At 31.7% G+C, this 26068-nt stretch overlaps 1 protein-coding gene across 2 annotated transcripts in view; it reads left to right on the top strand.

Moving 5' to 3' along the window:
- The first annotated feature begins 10258 nt into the window (after positions 1–10258).
- The window catches only part of LOC149676969 (uncharacterized), a 46821-nt gene continuing 31011 nt past the window's right edge, over positions 10259–26068 (top strand). Inside the window, exon 1 of one of the 2 annotated variants that reach the window (XM_089837904.1) lies at positions 10259–10991. In XM_089837904.1, the coding sequence (XP_089694030.1) occupies positions 10814–10991 (178 nt within the window). In that variant the 5' untranslated portion in view covers positions 10259–10813. The remainder of the gene's footprint in view (positions 10992–26068) is intronic. The other variant, XM_089837905.1, reaches the window with a different exon arrangement.

Below are 26068 nucleotides of genomic sequence, written 5' to 3'. Positions count from 1 at the left end.
GGTCACCTATAAAGTTCATGCCCTGGAGATTTGTGTCTAGGTTTCGCAAGATCCTGTAAGACCCAGAAAACAACGGACGGAAAAAGTGTCCGTTTAATGAGTCTTTAATTTTATTTCAACTTGAATTATAATTTCTCTACGGTGCGGTTTAATTTTGATAAATTTAAAAGGGGGTGTCAAAAGTTTGAACCTGACTTTATAGCTGAAAAAAGCGGTTCTATATTGTCATTATCATTGTTAGGAGGGCAAATAATTTGTCGGGGATAAGTTATTTGAAGTTCGTTACCCTGAATTTCGTCATCGTAATGGGTCACCTGGTCACCCCCATAATCACGTTTTTAGTTCGTATTCCGTATTACTTTTTACCGTTTATGAATAAATAAATTTATTCGAATCAACTTTCTTTTTTCCCCTTTGATTATAATTAAACCGCAAAAATATTAAGTTAAATATGTAAATTTAAATATTATTTATTTGTCGACACAGTTGGTCTCTTAGACTAATTCGGGGTTAAGACTCTAATATAGTTTTTGAATTGGGTTTTCTAAACCTAAACATAGTAAAACATCCTTGTTAAACAATACGAAAATCAATTCAAACTTTCCTCCATTACAATCTCAAAAATCAAGATAACCTAAATAAATTAAAATTAAGACTACTTTTAAACTGAATCTAAGCCTACTTTTAAAAGAAACTTGAGACTACATTCAAACTAAAGCTAAGCCTACTTTCAAATTAAACTTAAGCCTGCTTTCAAACTAAACTTAAGCCTACTTTTAAACGAAACCTAAGCCTACTTTTAAACTAAACCTAAGCCTACTTTTAAACTAAACCTAAGCCTACTTTCAAACTAAACCTAAGCCTTCTTTTAAACTAAACCTAAGCCTACTTTCAAACTAAACCTAAGCCTACTTTTAACTAAAACTTAAGCCTACTTTTAAACCAATCACCATAATTAATCAGACAAAATTGCAGCCTTCTCAAGTCTTACAAGGTTTAATATACCAACCCTAAAATATGTAAACAACCTTTTCAAAGGATAATCGAGTAAGTTAGGCCTTATTCAAATGCGCAAGAGATAGGAAAGGTTTATAAAGGTAAAATAAACACTTGCAGGCTTGATTTAGAGTACACTCTTTGCATGCATATGAATTGATTAATTATATTATAAATGAAATTACCCTGAAGCGACAATAATGAGGGTTTTTTTTTTCATATTAAAGTTCTTACCGAATCTGATTAGAGATTCCGAGCAAGCTAGGCCTAGGCGTTCACCAAAAAATCGATATTTAAATAAATCCTTTTTTTTTATTGGAAGAAAATAATCGGAATCGGCTTTTTCTTTTATTTGACTGGTTAATTTAGATTGCAGTTCTCTCCCCCTTTCTTTTTAGATGCCGCGGTTATTTAATTTGAACTCTGTCGGAATTTACAGTAATTTTTGGAGCACGTCGCCATCATCTTGCGCAATAATAATAATAATAATCGTTGCTAATTATTCGTCGTCTTGGGGTTAATTATATACCGAGAGCCGAGAGAAATGTTTTTACAAAACGAGTTTAGGCTACTGTTAGGGTCATTGTTTTAAGATATACAGGGTGTTTCTGATAAGTCTACATTCCATAAATTAAGGGGTTGATGTGTTCTTTGGGAAATAAATTTTGACTCGAAAATATATGACTTCTATCTCCATCCATTTTGATTGCCTAAGGGACACTGTTTTCGAGTTAAGATTGCATCCAGAGTATTTTACGGATGACCCCTTAAATTTAATTAATTAAGAAATTGATTAAGACAATGATTTCTAATTTAATTAAGGGGTCATCCCTAAAATAAATATCAAAATCATAAATCGAAAACAGTGTCCCTTAGGGCAAACAAAATGGATGGAGATAGAAGTTACATTTTCGGCTCAAAATTGATTTCCCAAAGAGCATCCCCCTTAATTTATGCACCCTGTATACCTATATTATTATTATTTTTAATAAGTTGTCTCGTAATGACCGATTTTCACTTTTCAGTACAATAACTTGACCACAGTTTCATATATATATAAACAGAAGGTCGTGAGTTTAAATATTTTTTAGGACATTATTTTGGTTAAATTTTTCTATATTTTTTTAAGATGAGAAATTTCCATTTCATAATTAAGACACATTGTCGCTGTACACCAAGCCTAAGGTTGCGTCTAGTACATTAAACGCGTATCAATTTAGTGCACTGTGATACTGGATTAGGTCTCGCAGTACGCGGAAGTTATAGGAGGGGAGGGGTCCATGAAGATGCTACAGCTACACGTACTGAACATCATTATAAGAAGAAATTTACAAATAAATGTTTTAGCATTTTTCCTAAAATGAAAAGATAAGAAACATTTTGAAGGCGGAAATGTAGGGCTGAGAAAAAAATAATTTTTCATGTATAGGGGGCCGTAATTTGCATCGAGTCACCAAGAGTTACTAAAGGTAAATTCAGTGAAACTGTTCTAAAACGGAACTACCCAGGGTGCCTCGCCTTCATTTTTTAAGAGGTCATCATATCTGGTCAAAATCATATTAAAGAAAACCTCAAATTCGAGCCTCAAAATACAGGGTGTTTCTGATAAGCCTGGAATAAATTAACTGGGATGTTTTTTGGGAAATCCATTTTTAGTCGAAAATGTATACTCCATTTCTTTCTCCATTTTGATTGCCCTAAGGGACACTGTTTTAACGTTTCACCTACGTAACTTCATGACAAGCTCTCAGTAACCAGTGACAAACTTATGGAAAATATCTTATGAACTTATGATATCATGTATAAGGGCTTTATGGCTGGCTTTTGGGGTTGAATATAACGCCATGTTTCAAATTGGCGGTTCGAAAGTTACAAAAATATACTGACGGACTTAGTCTTAACTTAAAACTTAAAATATGTAGCCCGCTTTTAAGTGGAAATTAAACTTCCGACTTGTTTATTTGATTCCCATTTATTCAACATAGATGAAAAATTAATAAGATCAAAAAATAAAAATATTAAAAGAATAGCGAGCGTTTCCTAGGGCCTATATGTAGTTTATTTGTTTAACCTTTTTCATTTGACTTCGATTTACGTAAGCTATAAATCTTTTGATTTCTCAGATTCTCCTAAAGATCATTGTCTAAGTAGGACGTTAGCGATTGAATTCTTTTCCACATAATGTAGAATCGATTTTTAAATAAATCAATCAGTTACGGTGCAAAATTGATTCTCATCGATTCGATTATTGCGAGTTATCTCAACAGGGGGTTAAACAAATTCTATTTGAACTAATAATGAATCTGACTTAGATCGATATTGGAAAAATTGCTAAATGTTTATTTTTAAAACCTGTATACGGTTAAAAATTATTAACCCGCCATAATGCGATAACATCGAATTAAACTTCGACATCGTGGGTTTATAACGAGTTAATTTAAAACTACCAAGTAAACAATATACCTAGGCATAAATATCGGAAATTAAATACCCACGATAAATATGTTAAATTAAATACCCTTGAGAGCTGATATAACTAATTATTTCTAAATCAAACTTCGGAAATCTAAACTAGTTTAAAACTGACAAAGAGAAAGGCATAAAGACTCTAATAGTCTATATAATTTGTCACTATTCATTGCAATTTTTACGTCAAATTTTTCGACCTGTTTTTCGGTATTTATAATAATGTTACAAATTTGTAGTATTTTGACAATGAAACTACATGTAATTGGTATATTTAAAAAAATAAAATATCATACCTGTTTGGTATAGAAACTATATCTATTGAGTGTATGTACTATGTATACTATATAGTCTAAACTAGATTAAGATTTACGACTTAAAATTTAAGTGTGCATTCAGTCGAAACGGTATGAATTACGATTTTACATGGTATATTGCTTATGTGGGCGTTGATGATAGAGAAAGGTCAAACAGGGGTCAAATAGTACCCACTTTCAAAGATTGAAAAGAAATAATTTTCACTTTCAAAATATTTTAGAATTCGAAGCCCATAACATGAAGGAAAACAAACTAATCGTTTAAAACTCTGCAAACGTCTCTTGTTTTACTTGAAAATTACTATTTTTTTCATTAAAGATATGATGAAACTGAGTGAGATGACTTATAGTTCAAGGATTTATATGACTTAAATAAATGTGTTAAAAACTGCAATATTTTAAACTAAAATTATTATTTTTGAAAAATCACTTTCAAAAAAGGTAAGTCGTAATTTCGTAAAACATAACTGTTTTAAAAATTTGAGCCTGGGGGTTCGTAATAGTGAATCATTTCTTATCAAACAATGCCAATGATGGAACGAACTATCCTATCCCATTTTTGGTAAGGGGAAGGGGGATTCTAGAATGTAGGCTAATGCTTATAAAAACACTACTCGTCGCTGGCGATCTAAAAAAAAAAATATATATCGAAATGAAAAATTCGGGAACGTTTTGTTGCTTAGAAATTATTGTTTTGCCAATCCTCAATACGATAATTAGAACAGTACATCGGACGGCAAAACGACGGGACACTCCTATTGATGATGAGAGAACCCTAGCAAGCTTCCGGTTGTTATTATTATTATATAAATAACAATAAATATTGGAATTGAACTGATTAAAATATATCGAAAGATAAATCGATATAGGCCTACAATAATTTAAAATTGATAAATGCTGTATTGATTTGTTATTAAAATTATTTATTATTGAATAAGACTTCAATTTTTGCCGTTAATTGAACTGATTAAAATATATCGAAAGATAAATCGATCTACAATAATTTAAAATTGATAAATGGTGTATTGATTTGATATTAAAAATTGTTTATTATTGAATAAAACTTCGATTTTTGCCGTTAATCCTTTGACATACGCTTAATAATATAATTAACCTACATTTGTATCTTTTTAAAAACCTATTTAACACCTATCAAACGGCATTATTCAATAATTGCCTATTTGTCCCTTGCCTTACCTGTATCAGGAATACATACAGCTTATAGAAAACATTGTGTAGTCAGCGATTTTCGTAAACGTATCTATATGGAATTTATGGGAAGAACTAGACTTATAATAAGCGCGTTGCACCTTGTGAGTAAGTTCTTAGGCCCCGCCCACAAATCCCGCATAGAAATTTTCACGCGCACAATGATTCCAGTTAGCTATATGCATTCCTTGTCTCAGTAAATAACTATTACACCGTTACAAATGATAAACAGCATCACGACCGTCTGTCAAATAATTCGTATACCGCATAAGATTGTAAGATTTAGAACAACAATTATAATAACACAACGAAGAAATAAAAGGAAGATTGTGGCTCGTGAATAAATAATAAATATACATTTTTTTCTACCTTAAATTTCAATTTAATGTCGAGAACATCGACCTCAAAGCATGGTGGCCGCGGTAACAAACACACCTCTACATACCCTAGTCTACATTCGTGAGTTGAAGTCTTATATTTAATCACTTGAACCAAAAAAGACAAAAAGATAAACTTCTTCAAATTCAATATTTGCGGTTCATTTCCGGCTTTCCCCAAAGAAATAAAATAAAAAAAAAAAAAAAAACAGGAGCAAACTTGAGAAAATCAACCAACCCAAAGACAAATGTTATGTTTCTCCAAATTTTCTCCATTTCATTCCCTAAATCCACAAAGAAAATATTTTCAAAACGTGTGTAACTCCCCCTTTTAGTCGACATTCATTGTTTAACAATAACCCCCCTTCAGACGTAAAGATTATGTAAAATACTAAACTAATACAGAGAAAAGCGAGATTGGACTAATTACCGAAATTGGAAGTATATAAATTGAAGAATATATGAAGTTTAAAGGGTAACATATATTAGAATCCCCGATAGACCCGGTTTATTTCAAACAGTAGAACTTCAAGATATGGGTTTCGATAATACGTGTCTTATTGACTCAATTTTAACAGATTTTATCGCAACTATGGGGTCGTTATTTTCTAGTTCAATTGACTAAAAGTGTACCCAAGGAATTGTTTCACATTAGGGATTAAAAACTCGTTTGTATTGTGTGAGAGAAAAGAAATTGGGGAATGGTACAGTATACGGTCAAGTTGCTCCTCGAATGGACGGACCGGTGTATGTATGTATGTATTTATTCAATTTATCAAGTACTCCTTCGGTGTACTCTCTCATGGTAAAAATCTAGTACACGCGTACTAAAGTTAATTTGTCGCCCATTTTCAAAAATCCGCTATGGAAAATTTTAAAATGAAAATGAATTTGTATGTTAAATATATTTCAAATTAATAAATTTCTCTCTTGCTAATATGTGATATTAATTAAATGGACAGTAACGTATACAGGGTATTTCTGATAAGTCTGCATGCATAAGTTAAGGTGGATGTTAATTCTTTGGGAAATCAATTTTGAGTCGAAAATGTATAACTTCTATCTCCATCCATTTTGTTTGGCCTAAGGGACACTGTTTTCGAGTTATGATTTCAAGAGTGTTTAGGGATGACACTTTAATTAAATTAGAAATAATTGTCTTGAAATCAGATTCCTTATTAATTAAATATCAGAAACACCCTGTATATTTTGTATGGCTATTAAATCAACAGCAATATTGTTCATATTTCAATTAATTCATATTCCCTTTAAATTAAATATATATTTACTTGATCCCTTGTAATTCCGCGAAACGATATAATTCATAATTAAATCCCCGGTTCATATATCACCTGCCAAAATTGACGCGTACAAAGCACCGAATATTATTTAAAATTATATAGTTTAATATCCTTGGCCCTGCATGTCGGTTAACCTTCGACTAAAAAAAAAATTATATTAGTTATGAGAAAACAATTAAAATTGCTCTTATTATTTTAAAGAGATAAATTCCTTTGATATATTATTTAAGTTGAACGTTAATTTGCCACCGTAATAATTATCAAATATAATAATTTTTTTTACTTCTCTCCCCTGTATACGTAATTTTCATTTAAAAAAGGGAACATTTACGGATACAATATGTGTGTAATTACGAATGTAATTTTGGTAATTTATATAAGGTCGATTGGATTTCTAGGAATGATTCAGTATTTCTATAAAAAAATGTTTCTAATAACCAGAATTTCAAGACATTTAACTCCTTGTGACGCTGAATTTGAAATTTTGTCAAGGATCAAACGATAGCGAGCGAGACGCCCGCGACAAGCAACGTAATCAATATGGGAAAATGTTGAAAATTTTCGATACGTCTACCTCCCACCCCGGTCGCTTTCGCGAGAATTAACTAAATTATTAGGAACGAAATATAAAAAAAATTTGTTAAATTTAGTCTCCCCCATTATTTACTTTCTCCAATTCAGAGTTATTGAAATCAACTTGACTGTTCAGGGTTGGTTTTCATGTTTATGGCAGTTTGATATTACTTACAGATTTGCCTAAGTATCTTGTTAACTAGGTTTAAATTCATTGTTTTTAAAATTGCCTAAAATCTCTTACTAATTCCAGAATCTTGCATAAAGTCCCGTAATTCTGCATAGAATCTCGCATAAACTCCCGTAATTCTGCATAGAATATTGCGTAAAATCCCTCAATTCTGCAACAAATTGCGTAAAATCCCTTAATTCTACAAGAATCCTGTATAAAACCCTCAATTATGCAGCAAATTGCATAAAATTCCGTAATTAAGGCAAAAATTTGAATAAAATCCTGTAATTCTGCCAAAAATTTGCAGAAAATCCTGTAATTCTGTCAAACCTTTGCATAAAATCCCTTAAATCTTGCAAAAAATTCCTTAATTCTGCAAGAATCCTGCATAAAATCCCTTAAATTCTGCAAAAAATTGCATAAAACCCCCATGAAATTTGCAAAAAATTGCATAAAATCCCGTAATTCTGCAAAAATAAAAAAAATATCCTACTCCATCAGAAAGAAATTGCTTAGTGACTAATGAATCCCTGATACCAAGAAACATCAGCGAAAGGAAAGAAAGAAAGAAAGAAAGTGTTAAAACGGGTTCTGTCCCAAATTGTTTTCAATTGGCGTCGCGTCGCTATCGTTACTCCCACTAAAAATATTTGATAACAGATTTTTCCCTCAGATATCAATTGCGCAAAAATATTATTTTGATTATTATTACGATTAGAAAAATTAAAAAAAAAAAAGAAAAATGTAATAACTCGCTCAGGGATAATAACTCGGCATAATCCCTTGGACGACCTCCAAGTGTCTACGCTCAGTAGTTTACCTTTATTTCTGGGCCTTAGAGGTTAAAATATAAAATCCCGTTTTTCCCAACGGTAAAAAAAAACCATATCGCGGTATTGTCTAACCTAACAAGTACTAACATCATCCGAATTAGAAACAACTCTATTATAGGCCGGGAAAATGGGATATCAAGTACGTAGAAATGTATACAGCTAGCCCCTATCTGTACTACTTCTATTTATATAGACAAACTGATAATATATAACAAACCCCCGCACGTTCAGTACACGTTTTCAGAGAACTTTACTTCTTTCACATTAAAATTCTTTAAAAACCCCGGGATATCTTTTGTTTCCCAAGGAGATTCGGTTTCTACTTTTTTTATCCCTTCCCGAATCAGGTCTGCGGATCTAAATGCATACCGCTCTTGAAATATAATTATAAAATAACCATTTGATCTGACATTGTAATATTACCATTAATTACGTTTACATTTTAAATAATACTCGTATTACATGAAGAAAAACACTTTGGTTTGGTCTTATATACAGGGTGTATCTGGAAGTCTGCATGCATAAATTAAGGGGGATATTCTTTGGGAAATCGATTTTGAGTCGAAAATGTTCTATACTTCTATCTATGACATTTTGTTTGCCCTAAGGGACACTGTTTTCGAGTTATGATTGCATCCAGAGTATTTTACGGATGACCCCCTTAAATTTAATTAATTAAGAAACTGATTAAGACAATGATTAATTAATAATTTAATTAAGGGGTCATCCCTAAAACACTCCAATCATAACTCGAAAACAGTGGCCCTTAGGGCAAACAAAATGTCATAGATAGAAGTCATATATTTTCAACTCAAAATTGATTTCCCAAAGAACATCCCCCTTAATTTAAGCATGCAGACTTATCAGAAACACCCTGTATAAGGTTACCGATTTGAACAATTCACGATTTTAAAACTCGAAATTTAATTGTTATAATTTCCACTTCATACGGGGACGGGGGAGTTAAGTAATCGCTGTTTCATATTTTTAACCCTTTTGACCTTCTACTAGTAAAATTGCGAAATATATTACTATACTAAAATTACAATTTTGTTACGTGAAGAATAAATTGACAATCCTTAAAATGTTCATTATTAAAAATAAATACTGACAGTTTTTGACAAGTGGAACGTTTTTTCGTGTAAATGTCGGATTATTTTTGTAACAGTTTATGACAGATGTTTGATATAAAAAAATGTAATAATATGCCTTATTATAATTATTAAAATTATGTAAGGAAAATTGGAATTGTTACCTAACACTATTAAAATTATTCGTGAAGTTTGAATTTCACTTTTGACAAATAATATACGTCAATGGAGGTCAATAAACATATTTTATCATAATGAAATTCCTACAAAACGTTTGTATAACATTACAAAAATTCCCCCCGAATAGTTTTGAGTTTGAACTGCGCATGACCCATTATCCCAGTTGGTCACAGCCTTAACAAGCTAAGGAGAGAAATTAAGATCTATCCCATGCATGTTTACGATTTCATTTGAAATTAATTAAGGTATGTAAATTGATCAGCTTCATATTGAAAAATTGGAACATAAGTAATGTTTAGGCAGCCATAACACTCGTATATTAAATGCTAAAGACAAAGGCTTCGGTAATATAATAGATATAATCTTCCAATTTCTAATGGTAACAAATACCTGGGTCTACTACAACCGAACCACATTTCGAGTATAATTAAAATTTCAAAAGAAAGTGAAATCTAAAAAACTCTCCACAGCATCCAAAGTTTAAGCATACCGGTAGGTAAACCCGTATGCCATCTACCCTACAAACCTGCAACTACGCAAAACAATTACCAACCAAAACTGGTATACCTATAGGTAACTAAGTAAGAAATCAACTTTAGTTCTAAGTTTTTAACTCAGAGGACGCCATAATCCCCATCGAGTTAAGTTAAATTTCCTCAACATCACCATGCATGCACCCAAACTGGCGCAAATGCGTTCCAGAAGACATACAAAACCAGCTTTTTTTACCCCCACGTTGCCTAGATTCGGAACAGTGCGCAAACTCACTACCAGCATCGGCGGCAAAACCCCCCTCCCTCCTTGGTAAGGTAAACCCACCCGGTAACGGGACAACAGGTAACTTTTTAGTTTTCTTACTTAATTCTTTAGAAAATTTTTGGGTAAACTAGTTGCTATCATATAGTCAGTCGGTTAGTCGTGACTCCTTCGCGAGACTTTCGTTGGAACAGACAGACCCCGGTCGTACGTACCATTCTCGAAGCGATTTCAGCTAAAAAATCCCTATCGTAGAAGCTATAGCCAACGGTGCCTAAATTCCCCTCGTTGCCCTAAATTATAACGGATAGCGGTACCTTCAACAGGTTCCGGTTGAACCCAAAGGACCACCCTCATCTGGACATATCAGTGGACATACTTAACCGCGATTTACAAGAAACTAACGGACAACAAACAATGCGCACCATCAATGAACTTCAAGTCATCGCGATTCTCTATTAACTAACTAATTATTTAAATAATATTTAAATTCCGTAAAAGATAAACGGTTTTTTTAAAAATTATATTATTAAGTTTTAAATATGGTGAACGGGCTACGTAACGTGATCTTTACGGACTGTCCAACTATGTTGGTCAACGCGAAACTTAACAACAACCTTTATGGTGACAACGGAAATGTCAAAATGAATGTTAAAAAGTGTGCCAAAAACAAAATAACGCTTGTGCCAACTTTAATTTTCGCCTTATCTGCCATTTTAAGTAAGTTTTTGACACATTTTATAATATAATTTCTTAATATTTCATTAATTTAAGTATATTAGTATTTAATTCAACTCGGAAGCCATTTTGTTTTAAAAAGTTAAGCATATATTATTCGGAAAGTGTGTAGGTAGCTTGTTTTATCAGTTCTTAGTCTATAAGACCTTCGAACGGGTTATGACGTCAATTTTACTTTCCCAAAAAAAAAAAAAAATAATAAAAAAATGTTGAAAAGTTAAGTTTTGAACTCAGAAAGTTGAGTTGGAATTTCGTGTTTTTTCGCTAGCTATAGAATTCTTTCACCTACATTGATTTTAAATGGTTTTAAATTATATTACGACTGCTTGAAAATATCGGGTTTTTCAAAAAGAGACGGTCGTGGTTAGTTTATTCGGCGCTGTTTTCCGAGCTTGCGTGAACCACGAGGTTAAAAAAGCGTGACTTTCATTAAATCGAATTAAACTTTAATTAATTTTTTTAATGTTCTAAAAAAAGTAGATCAGAGTAATAAAAAACATTGGAAAAATTCAAATTTTATTATAGAGTATAACGAATTATCCTTAAAACAACCACGAGTGGGCCAACCGTGAAAATTTGGCAAAACAATAGAATCATATTCGGCCTCAGTAGTAATTAGAAGGAAAGAATTGGAATATGTCTGCGATGTCTGAAAAAAAAACTTCATTGTTCTGATTGCAATTAGATAAGGAAGGTTAGCCATATAATATTTGGTTCAAATATCTCAATTTCTTTCAGGTTCAAAATTGAAAACACAAAGTTAATTAGTTCATATAATTAAGGCATGTCATGTCATTAACCTAATATAATTAAAACTGTTCTAAATACGAGTAATTCAACCCCAAAATTCACTTCATATCAGTATCACCCAAACAATATCCGCTGCGAAACCATATTCCCAAAATAATTCTACATTTTCGTTCCACACATCGTCATGCAGAAAAAGAAAAATTAGAATCCATGCTTGGTAAAACCATTTCAGAATTAACACATTTAAACCAAAATAACTATACTGTCTACTAAGGAGTCTGTCTAGAAAAAGCGAGCTTAACAAACCCAACCAACAAACCACTCGATAGAAAGCAAGCGCCGTTCACGAAACTTCAAACCAATACTTCAAGGAGTCAAAACGTTGTTTAAAAAACCCTTAAGAATCTCATTATTTCCGTTAAAACACTCGTTAAAATATATCTAGGAAGTCCCTATTAACAAACCTAAACTAATAACAGTACGTTACCAAAGACTTAATAATAAAATATATATTAAAAACTTTTAGAATAATTTTAAGTATTTTGAAAATTTTAACTTTTGAAAAATATTAAATATACATCTTATGGATGGATATTTATATTTTTTTAAATATTCTGATTGTTAATAAGGTGTTCTCTCTCTGTGTCTCAAAAATAAAACCGGTTTTTATTTCAAACATCAAAACATCGCAGCTAGCGCTAAAACCTTTTAAGAAAATTCAAAGACCCAAATACTATCTGTTAGACTAGACGTTTCGGCCACTTTCATACAATATCATTAAAATTTTATTATTAAGAAGGTATATCGCCTTTCCAGAAGTAGATACTTTTAAAGTTACCAAGAAAAGTCCTTATTCGATACCGTAGACAATGAAATTGACAGGTCATTCCGAATCTGAGTAAATATTGCTAAATTACTTTGAAATAATCTACTTTTATTAAGTGTTTATAATAAAAAAATCATCGGAAAAAAAAGGATCGATTCTATTGTTTTGACGATTAGAGTTTTTATGTCTTCAAGTTTTGAAATAAAGGGGACTCCAGACTCCTATAGCTTGGCTAATTGGATTTTTCTCTAATTTGTAATTTGAAATAAAAACAAAAATGAATATCGTGAATTAAAGTGCGCAACGTAATGTTCATCTAAAATATCGTTATTATTATATTTATGCCTTTAATCATTAGTCATTAGAATAATTGAGAGTAATTTGCAAAATAAATTGAGGGAGGGAAATTGAAAAAGGGGGAGATAGCTTCCGACCCAGATTAAGCCTGGGTAACGTGCGTGTGTCAAGAAAACGATATAATTACTTCGTGAAAGTTCACTGGACTACAATATGATTAATTGGACATTTAATTATAGTTTCTTTGAATGATCCGAATTTATTTTTTTTAAATTATCATTATTAAGTACCTAATTGATTGATTATTTTTAATTAAGAAGAAAGAAAGAAAGAAAGAAAGGCATAAATTAAAAGTATATATTTTCAAAATAAGGCGATTAATTCTCTGTTAAATTTACTGACACCCCCAAAACTAGTTAACTTAAGTGCTTTAAAACAAATCTAAACTAATCTAAATTAATTTTAAAACCGTAACAAACCCAAGGACTCATTTGTTATATTTATACTGACACAATCTTGTCATCTAACTTCTAAAGTAAACACTATAATGAAATTAAAATTAAAATTATAGTTTTAGACAGAGTAAAACGTGCTTCGTTCATTGTGAAAGGTTACAAGTTATAACGGGATTCACGGTAAATAAAATATAAGCAGGTATAAGATTGTTAAATTAAGTTACTTTGATGTTTCCAGAGAATCTTAATCTTAACTAGCATTAATAATATAAACGTATTGCGAAATTTAAAGTGGGTGGCGATGAAAGAATATATGGTATAAATCAAGTTAGTTAAGGGGTTTCGAAGGTCAACCATTGTTCTAAGGAATATTGCATAAAAGGAAATTTCAAATTTGCCGACTAAAAATGCACGAGCGCTCTATCTCTCTCTTTCTTTTAGTTGCAATTAAGAGTTTTTAAATTCTTTAAGGAGCTATAGTCTACCTGTACCTGGCATTTCAATTATTAATTTTTATATTCTTAATAATGTAGGCATAGGATTGTACCATTCAAGAATAGGTAGACGAATTTTGCAGGGTTTTACCGTACGTTTCTTAATTTTAAAGAATGAATTAGTAACTAATTAAGATAGGGTCGTCTCAAGCAATCATTACGGGTAACTATTAGATTTGTAATTGTCGTTAGATGCACTTAAAAATACTACTAATTAATTTAAAACTGGTTTTATATCATTATTAAATAATTTAAATTTATATATAAAATGTAACATTTGAATACCGCTTAAAATTATCATTTGAAGTAAATTACCTTTATAATACTCTGTTGGTTTTTTCAATAGCAAATATCTGGATTCGAACAAAACACGAAATTTTCCGTTAAACTTGGTTAAATTAACAATAATCTTAATCCTCGCGTTTAATAATAAGGTTATCAATGTTATGTTAATTCTTATATCTAAATGGGTTTGAATTTAAACAATTTTACGATTATATCATGATTAAATATTTTTCAACGAAACTTCCGGATGTCTGACATTTGTGTCTCGATCAACGTATACTAATCAAATTTTGTTACTCAACTTTATAGAGAGAGGGTAGAGGACATGACGTAGGTTCAAATGTTATCTAGAGTAGGAAATGATATCCACAAAACTTTACCGGCAAAAGAAAAATATCTGTAGAAATCGGCAGTCTGTTTAGAAACATACAATAAATAAAAAGTGGTTTTCTATGGTAAAGAAACGTTATATTACGCCAAGTACTACCTAAATAAAATAGAGCTATACCTGCTATAAAACCGGAATACCGACTGAAATCCGAAAAAACAAGATTTTGAAGTTTAGCCTCAAAATTTAGAAAAAAAAAAAGAAAATTAAAATTTGAAGTTTCAAAGCTGTTTAAAAAGTCTTTTAACTAGTTTTGGCGGACAAAATAATCTTAGACAAAAATTGTTTGGTCAAATCGTTAAAAGTTTGATCAAGATTTTTTTAGTTTTCGTATTTACAACTACAACTTGAATACCTTGTACATAAATTTGTGTGTTGGGTATGCTAAATTATTAAATTTTACAGTAGAAAAAATTACCAAATTAAATTTAAAGGTGGGATAGGTTAATTAAACTGATGGACTAACTAAAACACCTGAACCTATATCTGAAATAAGTTAAAACCGGTCAGCGTCCAATCATTATGTATCGAATCAATTAACAAAAAGTAGTTAGTTAATATTTATTTGATTAAAAATTAAAAGTACCCTCATATGGGTGTGTGTGTTTTTATAAAAGAAAAAAAAAACGCGTTCCTTCAAATTTGAACTCGATCCTTTTAAAGTTTAAAAGCATTCCGATTTACATTAGCCCATTTCATAATTAATTTCTTAAAAACTTATAATAAAGATTATGGGAAAGGTTTTTTCAAATTATGGAGACGGAAGTGATTCCAATATATATTTAAAAAAAAAAGTACTCAAAAGGCATATTCCACAACGCTCGCGGCTTTTACTCGTCCCATTTGATGAGACGTTAGTTTTAAAGAGAGAAACAAAAAAAATGTCTTGACTTCTGACACCTTTTTTTTTGTTCTTGTAACACCGTTCCTTTAAAGGGAGGGTGAAAAAGAAAATCAAGGGATTTTTTTATTGATTCTTTTACTAATTAATAAGACCAATCTGCATACTGCATAGTGAAATACCTAAAATTGAATTATTTTAAAACTCAAATTACTTTGAATTTAGATTTCGTGAATAATTTGGAATTTGCACCTCCGACCAATCGCGTAACGCCCTGCCTTCTTGTTAACAAAATTATCGCGCCACGATTGTCGTCAGTCACATCGCACTGCGCAAATTTCATCAAATCTCGCGCTAAATTTCATTCGAAATGGAGCACGTGCCACGAGAATTAATTATGTTAATAAGAAGGCGGGGTGTTACGCGATTGGTCGGAGGTGCTAATTTCAAATTACCCATATGAAAAGGTGAACCTAATTTGAATTTTAAAATCACTAGGTAATCTTTCCTTAATGTTTCATTACACAGATTGGTCTTATAATTAGTAGAAGAAAAAATTAATAAAAAAATCACTTGATTTTCCTTTTTACCTTCCCTTTAATTAAGTTTTTTTGAGGAGTCACATAGGTCTAGAAGAGCTTATGTTTTGAGGTGACCACTTTACGTTTAGTAATGTTATACGGCCATAAAGATAATGGAAAAGATTAACGTAAAAACTTATCTAATCTCGATTAGAGTTTAAAAACTCAGTATGTCCTATAGCTGCGTATGACAAGTAGGCTTAGCGTTAAGGGTTTTTTTGGAGATTTTCAATTAATGCGGTCCTCGATGCGGTCGGTACCTTTTAAGTCTTTTTTTTTTTTGTTCCTTTCACTATTCAGGTGAACAGGTGGATATTGACATTTAATGGGTTTATGTTGATAGTTATTTATTATCAATTAAATTGTAATCTGATTTTGTTTTGCTGCTTATAAAAATCGGTAAACTTTGTACGGAATGTTAGATCGCAAAAAAGAGTTCTGAGTTGGACAATTTCACAATAGCATGCACGACGGAATAAATTAACTTTAAATTAACACTAAACCTATTACCCTACAAGCAATTATATCTGAGTTATACGATAATCGGTTGAACTCAATTCCTTAGCCCTATCGACCGACTATACAACAAAATTTCAAAGTCAAAATTAATGCTAATTCGTAATGTTCCAAAACTAGAGTGTTAAATTAAACTTCAACTCAGAGTATTAAGTATTTATTCCTAATTTATATTTTTTTCTTGGCAATCATTATGTTCAATAAGTACACAGACTGCACTGTCCATTTGTAAAAATTACAATATATAAAACAAAGTAAAGCTAACCCACGGAACGAAAGACATGAACCCGCGTTTTAAGTAGATTATAAACTAGTTTATTATTTTTCATTTTTTATTTTTTAAAAATGATCTAAACTAAATCTTTCAAAAAACCGGTATTTGGTTTCTAGCCCTGGTAGAGAGCGGGATTATAAGGCTATAGTGCCAAAAGGACCATGCATTGCCGAAAATTCTAATCAGTTTTGCCATAAACTTAACATAGTATAAGTGTATCGACAATTACCATGAATTTTGCTACAATATCTAGGTGTGAATAATACATTTTTAAATTATATATGTAAGTTATACTTTATATTTTAGGTTGAAAATTATTTTGCACATGTTGTCCAACAAAAGTTTATTTATTTATTTATGTGTTTGTATGTGACCCGGGTGTTTTATATTGCCGAAGGGGCCTAAAGAGCGATTTTACATATTAAGGTTTTTTTTTAAATTTTAGAAATTACGGATATACAGAAGGTAAAGGTACCCGTACGTTTTTAAAACGTGCTAAGGATTTCAGTCTTTTGACAGTTATAATAAGTTTTGGTTGAAAGAAGGCATAAATTATGCCCCGTATATATTACACAGTTGTTTAATTACTGCGCTGACATGCAGTTAATGAAACCTTTTCGTTAAATTTATTGTTCGAAATTGATTTCAACTCAAATGACCTAATTTCAATAAATCCATCCATCCTAATGTTTTACGGGAATTATATTTATTAAGTTTACTATAATTGACTAATTGTGTTTTTGATAATTAATAGTTTTCGGGAGACCGTGTCGTTCTAATAACGATTTACATAATAAATACAAATATTGAAATTATTATTTATTGAAATTATAATCAAAAATAAGTCTAAGTGAAATTAAAACTAAATTAATTAACTTAAATCAATTGGAGTTAGTAAACGCTAATTCCTACACAAAAACAATTCACCCCATTTAAACAAAACCAGATTAATCAGAGTGTTCAATACTGGTCACGAAGTCGAATATACAAGATTTCAATTAAAAAAAAATAATTAAAAAAAAAACATTTTAGAGCAGACGACCTAATTTGTCTCTCTTCAAAAAACCTTCTAAGGCATCTTTCTACTTTTTTGAATAAGAAGAAGAAAAAAATTAAAAACCTACCCAACTAAAGGAGTTGCCGTTATAATAACCCCCTAGAAAATGTTGGTTTACAAACACGGTTTTAACCCAAGTCCATTTCACAGTGAAAGTTCAACAAATTTGAAACTTGAAACTCGTATATTTAAAATCGGCATAGAGATAACTAAAGTCTGGGAATTTAAACCTTAAACCAAATTAAGGATGAGATGAGTTTACCAGCAGGGCGTATATGCATTAACGTAGCGTTAAAGCGCGTTTACATTATAATAAATTGCTTATTATTTTCTTTCCCAACAAGCGAATAAACGTCTCAAGGGAGAGAGAGTTTTTGAAAGGCGCTCACCATCCAAGAATTTGATTTAATAATTTAAGCTGTAAGATATAGCTAGCCAAAAAACACTACATTTACACGGTGTTTAACTTCTTAAGCTTAAAAGGGGCCAACTACGATACCGCGCGCGAATTAGGCACGTGGGAAGCTCATACTTTGCTTATGCAAGACATAGTCTTACTCTTAAGTTATCATACGTGCTCATAATCTTCCAAGAAGTTTTATTACAAAATTTTAATTTAATATCGAGGGTGGACTGGGTGGTACTGACGGAGATTGGGCTAAAAGATGAGTTTCCGGCATTAGACAAAAATCATGTGCAGGTGGTGTTTTTTTTTTCTTTTCTTAAAGCGGAAGTATTTGTACGTAAAGAACGAATTATTATGTTGCGTCAAATTTCGGTCTTTCAAATCGTGTCTATGGTGTTTTAAATGGCTTCACACCTCTGTTCGACCCTTAATTTTAACCTAGAAGGAACTCAATGTAAGTTGAGGGCCAGGCCTCGAAGATTCCATCTTTATGCCTCTTTAAAGACGGGCACTCCGAACTAACCAGCCTTTATATAATAAGTCTATTAATATGAACCCCACCATGCAACCAAGGGTTAATTACATGTTCAGCTACAAATACCCATTGTCAGTTGAGGGCCAGGCTTCGAAGATTCCATCTTCATCCCTCAATAAAGACGGGCACTCCGAACTAACCAGCCTTTATAAGTCTATTAATATGAACCCCACCATGCAACCAAGGGTTAATTACATGTTCAGCTACAAATACCCGTTGTAAGTTGAGGGCCAGGCCTCGAAGATTCCATCTTCATCCCTCAATAAAGACGGGCACTCCGAACTAACCAGCCACTATAAGTCTATTAATATGAGCCCCACCATGCAACCAAGGGTTAAATACATGTTCAGCTACAAATACCCAATGTAAGTTGAGGGCCAGACCACGAAGATTCCATCTTTACACCTCTATAAAGACGGGCACTCCGAACTTACCAGCCACCATATAAGTCTACATGTTCAGCTACAAATACCCATTGTAAGTTGAGGGCCAGACCACGAAGATTCCATCTTTACACCTCTATAAAGACGGGCACTCCGAACTTACCAGCCACTGTAAGTCTATTAATATGAACCCCACCATGCAACCAAGGGTTAATTACATGTTCAGTTACAAATACCCAATGTAAGTTGAGGACTAGACCACAAAGTGTCCATCTTTACACCTCTATAAAGACGGGCACCTCGAATTTCCCAGCCACCATAATAAGCCTATAAAACTTAAGCACCCAAAGTTTAAATATTTCTTCTCAATTACAATTGAGGGTCAAAATTTTTGAGGTGTCTTATCTTCATCGGTAAAGATAGGCACATACAACATAATTCAATTAAATAAACGTCAAATTCCTTATAAAAAAGCGTGCACGAAAACATTAAATCAGAAATACTACTACTACAACAGCCCAACGTCTGTCAAAATTTCCTGAATAAGTCCCTTGGGCTGGTAACAGTACTTTCATTTGTAATTTCTATTAAAGAAAGTATAATACCGGCGAATTTTTACCACCCATCCCCTAAAGCCATCAATACTGCCTTCAAAAACTAAAAAAATTAATAAGGCTATAGTAAAAATGTCCCGTTAGATTACGTATTCCAATGGGGTGCATACATGCTGAAGAAACATTATTTTTTTTTTGGGTAACATTGAAGAGTATACTAAGCCAGCCACGCTAGGAGCGGCTGATATATGACCTTGAAGAATAGAAAGATACGTGGAACGAAGGTCACGCCCATGTACCAGCCAGTCCAACCCTTGGAGATTCAAAGAGTTATTAGACAAAATTTAAAAAAAAAATTATGTTCACGTATTAAAAAATAAGGTAGTGAAGCCAATAGCGGGGATAGGTGATATTACTACGATAAAATATGACCCCCTAACCTTTCTACACATTAGCTCAACGTCTTGAACACTTACAGTCTTAAAAGGGACTTGATCCCCTACTGTTTAACCGGTTTCTACAATAATATCGCCTAAATTAGGTATAGGTCTATTAGGACTATTAATAATAAAGTATTACATAATGTCTTGCATACGAAATTAGGTCTCAAGTATGTTTGAAGCTTTATAGGTAGGGTTTTAAGGCGTCCGCAATCTCACAGCCCGGGGTGAAGATGACAACCGTTTCTGGCTAGAGACTTAATTAATATTAAACACCTCGCAGTTGAATTTTTATTTTTCAATTTTTAATTTTTTAATTTTAGAGATATTAAAATATAATGGCTGGAAGATTATCTAATTGGAATATGTATATACAGTTATTCTTAATATTGTTGACTTCTAATAGAAGCTAACACCCAAAAGTACTGTTATATCTTTAAACCACGTTAAATATAAACCAATTATAATCTAAAAGGGCAGTGATTAAAGTATATAATTTAATGATAAAAATCGTCGTGTACAATTAATTATATCGGTGGTATAGATATAGGCTAGCGTATCCGATTGAAAAAGTGCTCTCAAGTTCATTTTATATCCTAGTTTCAAGAATTTTTAACCAAGTCTTTTTTTTGAAAATAAAAAGGAAAAATTCTCGACAACGCCCTGACGCCAAAACGTTTTAGGCCTAACAGGGTATTCTCAATACACTAACACTTGGCTCTTTTGACAAAGACAGCAAACTGCGTTCCTAGGTACAGTAAAATTACGTTAAGGTATAGCTGTGTCGGAAGAGTCAATTAACTTTGAATAAGTATTTTAGTTTTAATTTTTCTTTCTTTACGCATTGGTCTCCGCCATATTTTAAAAATGACGATCAACTAAACTAACTCAGCTGCATGCTTTCTTAAAAGTGTTTCTCTCAAGGAGAACTTGGTTGGGGTATATAGTGATTGAGCGCCTTGGTTTGCCCCAATATTATCTTTGAAAAGAAACCGGTTTTCAATGAGAAATTTCTTTCAAACCAAGACGCTCAGAGACTATATATGACGAAATTGAAAAACAATTGCAAAAACAAAACGCATATTTCGTTTTTTTTTTTTTGCAAAGCAAACGTTTATGTTCCTTTGACATTTAGCAGCCATTTTTGTAATGTAGGCCTTAGTGTTCGCAAATCGGTTAATTCAAACAGGACAGAGTGAGGAGTATTTTACCCTGATGTGATTTATAATCCGCTTTCAATGTCAAACTGTGCCATTATAATTATACTTAAAGTTTCAATATTGAATTTAAATTGTATTTAAATGTCATTGCAGCTATAGGATAGACCCTCAAGAAACTGCCTGAAAAATATAGTAATTTTGCTTTTTATAACGACGCTATCACGATCAAATTCTTAATAATATCTTCAGGCATGTGTTTCTAAGATTCAATTGGAAGGAAATACCCTAATAAGAAACTTCCTTCCTTTAGCACATGGCCATGACGTCATGATAAAAAAATCAAATCTTGTCCATGCATGCGTATAGTAAAACTGATTACTCGACAGCAGTAAGAATTAGGCTAGAAACGTAAACTTTATAAACCCATGCTTAAACACAACTTTAAGAGGTGTCGGAATCTATTCTAAATGAATGAATCCACAAAATTACAATATCTAACTTCTAAGTAATCAAAACGTTTCTAACTGTCCGACGTTTCGTTTTTAAAGACTAAACATTTAGCGAAGCATGTCGAGAATTTCAACGCCGCCCCTGCATGAAGAAAATTCGAGTAAATTTGCGTGGCCGACATCGTGAAACACGTGAACCGTTATAAAACAATACAAAACGACCACCCTAAAAAGCCGCGAAGAATGCAAACAAGCACTCAGAATTTTGAGAGAGTGGAGATATAAAAACCTTTCCTTTCTCTAATTTTTTTTCATTTAATTGGTTAGAAGCAACTCGTAGAAATTTCATTTGGTGTGACTTTACTTCAATAACAATCGTGGTTTGAGATTAAAATGGTAATAGGATTAGGAAACAACTGTACTAAACGTGACAATTAATTAAATAGCGAATGTTTAATGACTTATTATTGTGAGTTAAACTATAATTAAAGTTCAAGATTGATTTATATATATATATATATATATATATATATATATTCCGGTTAAGGGTAATTATTTAATTAAAAATAAATCGTGATTGGTTGTATTTTTTTTTTTCATATATTGGCCTGCACTCAACCGATATTTAAGAGATACAATTATTTAAATTGTTTTATACGATTATTTCTCAATACCTAACACGCCTAGCTAGCCTATATATAATTACGAAATTTTTAATTATCTTCAACTAATTATAATTAAACTGTTTTGAATTAGTTTAAACTAAAAGTCAACCTCAAGTTTAATCGCTTATAATTTGGTAATTATAACTTTCTTTGGAAATTGGGTCATAGTAATTGACTTAAGAAAAATTATAAATTTATTTTTAATACAAGTTGACCTTTGACCTATACAATATCAACCACTCATAACCTTCCTTGACCTCTATGACCTATAATAACCACATTTTTATAACACTCACGACGCTACAATCACCCATTACGTCAAAAATTTAAAAGAAACAACTATGAGAGGCGTATATAATAATGGTGTACAAAAAAGAACCAAAAAAATTCAAGATGGCCTCATGAATAACGACGTATTTTAAATATCCTTGAGAAATTTTAGGACTTTCAAGTCACACTAACACTATTACTACACCTTTATAAGAAGAAGTTTTCAAAATTTTATGTTAAAAATATAGTCTAGCTTACTGAAAATTTTGAATATCTGTTACTTCAGGCAATCACTTTATTACACTTATCTATTACTTTTGCGCGTCTTTGTCTACAAAGACAACTAGTTTTTACTAATAAGTGTTTTGATATTGTATCCCTAAATGTAAAATGAAGTTGAAAAGCATTCAACAACCCTTTAGAAATAAAGAAAAAACCAGAACTTTGGGTAAAACAAAACCATTGTTTTCGTACCAATTTTTCTCGTATTATTTTAATAATGAGGCATCTCCAAGAGAGAGGGAGAGGGAGAGAGAGAGAGAGAGAAAGAAAGAGCGAGAGAGAGAGAGAGAGAGAGAGAGAGAGAGAGAGAGAGAGAGAGAGAGAGAGAGAGAGAGAGAGTGGAGCTTGGTTTCAAACTAACTTGAATTCTCAGATAGTCATTACGCTATATAGAATTCGGTGAAAATAATATTCCCACAATGCGTATAGTGTACCATACTTGTATGATGAGGTATTTGTCCTATTTTAACGGGGTATTCATTCCCTCTTCCAAAAACTTAGCGCTAATGTATATACGCAACTTTCTTAGCTATTGTCTTTTTCAGTTGTGAAAGACGTGTTAAATATTTCTTTTTATTTTAATATAATATTATTTCTAAAGATGATATTTGTAATTAGGGTTCATGAGATTATAATGGACGTCGACATTAAAATATAATTCATATATAATTCTTCTTTTTTTTTATCTATCTGTTATTACGGTTTACTTGACCTATGACCCACGAGCTAAGATGTCATGAAAAATTAAAAAAAAATTATATAAAATAAAAATTGTGGGTGGTAAATCGGAATAAAAATTCTAAATGGTTTGTAGGATAAGTATTGTGAACTGCAGTGGTAAAATAATTTTCTTAAATTTCAAGTGGTGTTTTGAGAGATATTTTATCGAAATTATAGGTAATTTTCTTTTTATGATTTACGGTTATTTAATATATATTTTTTTATTCTTAAACAGTACTAAGTTTACTGTCAAAATATATTTGCCCCATTTCTAAAAGAAAGAAAAAATAATAATAATAAAACAATTGAAAAAGGGGAATTTTAAACCACCGATACCAAATAACGGTAATAAACAACATAGACTATAAAATAATATACGCTAAATCGATGAAAATAATTTTTAAAATAAAAATAAAAATTTATCCTAGACCAACCCACAATATCTAATAATTATTTAAAATTCAACTACACATGAAACAAACAAAATTATTCTTCAGCTACCATTATAAAATTATCACCCACTTTCGTCTACAGCAGTTATAAACTAGTTGTTATTTTTATTATTTCATTTTAATAAATAAGAGGTATATTATATAGACTGGATAAAGGATATAAAATAATGAGGAATGGGTATCTAGGCGTGTCTGAATCTGACTAAATAATATATATATATATATTTAAAAAAACTCCGCGTTGGAAAAGTAGTTCGACCTCCAAAAATCTTGCCTCGAAAAATTTCTTCAATCAGTGAGTGAGAGGAGACAGTATAAATAAGTAAAAATACATTTAAAATCAAACACGCACGTGTCAATGCGACGTTTTTCCTTATTAAATATAAATCGGAGCATGTTGTGTTACCACGCAATTTTAACAACCAGCAAAAGCAAAAAGAAAAGTGAATCTAATTAGAAAACGGATTTTCCCAAATTAATAGAAATCGAATATTTCTCGGCAAAAGTGTCAATCCAGGAAATTAAATTTAAGTAATAAAAACGGGAATTAATCAATGGTCAAATGTAACGTTGACTTCCTATTTCAACTAGCCTACCACCTTATTAATTATACACTTTCAAATTAACACGTAGGTAGGTTGGTAGAGAGAGAGCTAGTTCAACAAATTCAATTATTAAAAAGAAAAACGTAAGAAAAACAAAACCCACTTGGTATTAAATATCATACTCATAGGCATAAATTATCATTTTGGTTAATTCAACCTTGAGTAGCCATGAAAAAAAAAAATATAATAATAATAAAACCAACAACCAGAAGTTGTCTGGACAAACCCACATAATTAGTTAGTTAAGTCTAACAAGCCCTAACAACAGTCGGTACACGTAGATAACTTCATCTTTGACAAAACAGAGGGAAAAAAAATAAATAATTAAACAGCTTCAGAAATCCATCCAGAAATGATCGAAATCTATTTAATTGAAGACTAGATTCCTTGACATACATTCCCCCTCTCAAAAAACGCAAATAAAAACTTCCCTATTTCTATTTTATCAATAGCCTACTCGATATTAGCAAAAAAATTGCTCCTATTGTCACCCATGAACATTGAAAAATTACAAAGTCTCCTGTCAATGGAACAAAATGGACCTCAAACCTAAGATTTATACCATAACCAAGAAGCGATGCGATATCTAATTTACTAGGGAGAAAGTATAAATTCGCCACATTTCCAGCTTTATCTCCAGTCCAAAAGTATAGGTCCGGAGTTAATCCCCGCCGCCTCTAAACTACAACCAGCATCTCATTGGTTCTTGAAAATTCTCACGTCAGCGCGACGCGAATGACGAAAATCACAGTCATATTTTCCGACTGAGGAGAGGCGAAATAGCCCGGCCTCCTTTTACGTCCCCCCTTGTATTTTGAAAGGGGGACTGGGACTATGGCGCGAGAATAGGCATCTTTAACTTTCTCCCTAGTAAACTAGATATCGCTTCTTGCCATGACTAATCTAGGAATCCAGTAACAGCAGAAACTAAACTGTTGGAAAAATTTTGAAGGATGTAACTTGGAAAAACTTTTTACCTTGATCTGTTTTAACCGTTTTCTGAGCTCATGGAATAAATTACTAAGTAGAAAAAAATTAGCCTAGGAAAGTTGGGAACTTCTATACCAACAACTTCAGGGTGGAACTGTTTAAGACTCCTTTACTTACTTATATAATTTTTAAAAAATTGATCATATATACCCTTCAAGTATTCATTTTTCAAGAAGGTATACTCGCCCTATACGTCATGACTTTATACCTGTACCGTTTCATATACTTTAAGCCTAACATATAAAAAAATCTTCATTGTTTAAGGTTAGAAACCGGTACATTATTTGGGTTCTAAGAGTTGAGATTCATGACTATACCTTCTTTATTTTTTTTTTTTATTTTTGAGGTCTCAAATGGGTGGAGGATTAATTTTCAAAATTTTTC

This window comes from Phalangium opilio, unplaced genomic scaffold (genome assembly GCF_054372755.1).
Source record: "Phalangium opilio isolate 3A_F unplaced genomic scaffold, DU_Popi_V2 ptg000045l_1, whole genome shotgun sequence".
Classification (NCBI taxonomy): Eukaryota; Metazoa; Arthropoda; class Arachnida; order Opiliones; family Phalangiidae; genus Phalangium; species Phalangium opilio.
Note: the sequence above shows the minus strand (reverse complement) of the source record. Positions and strands in the feature narration are given on the sequence as shown.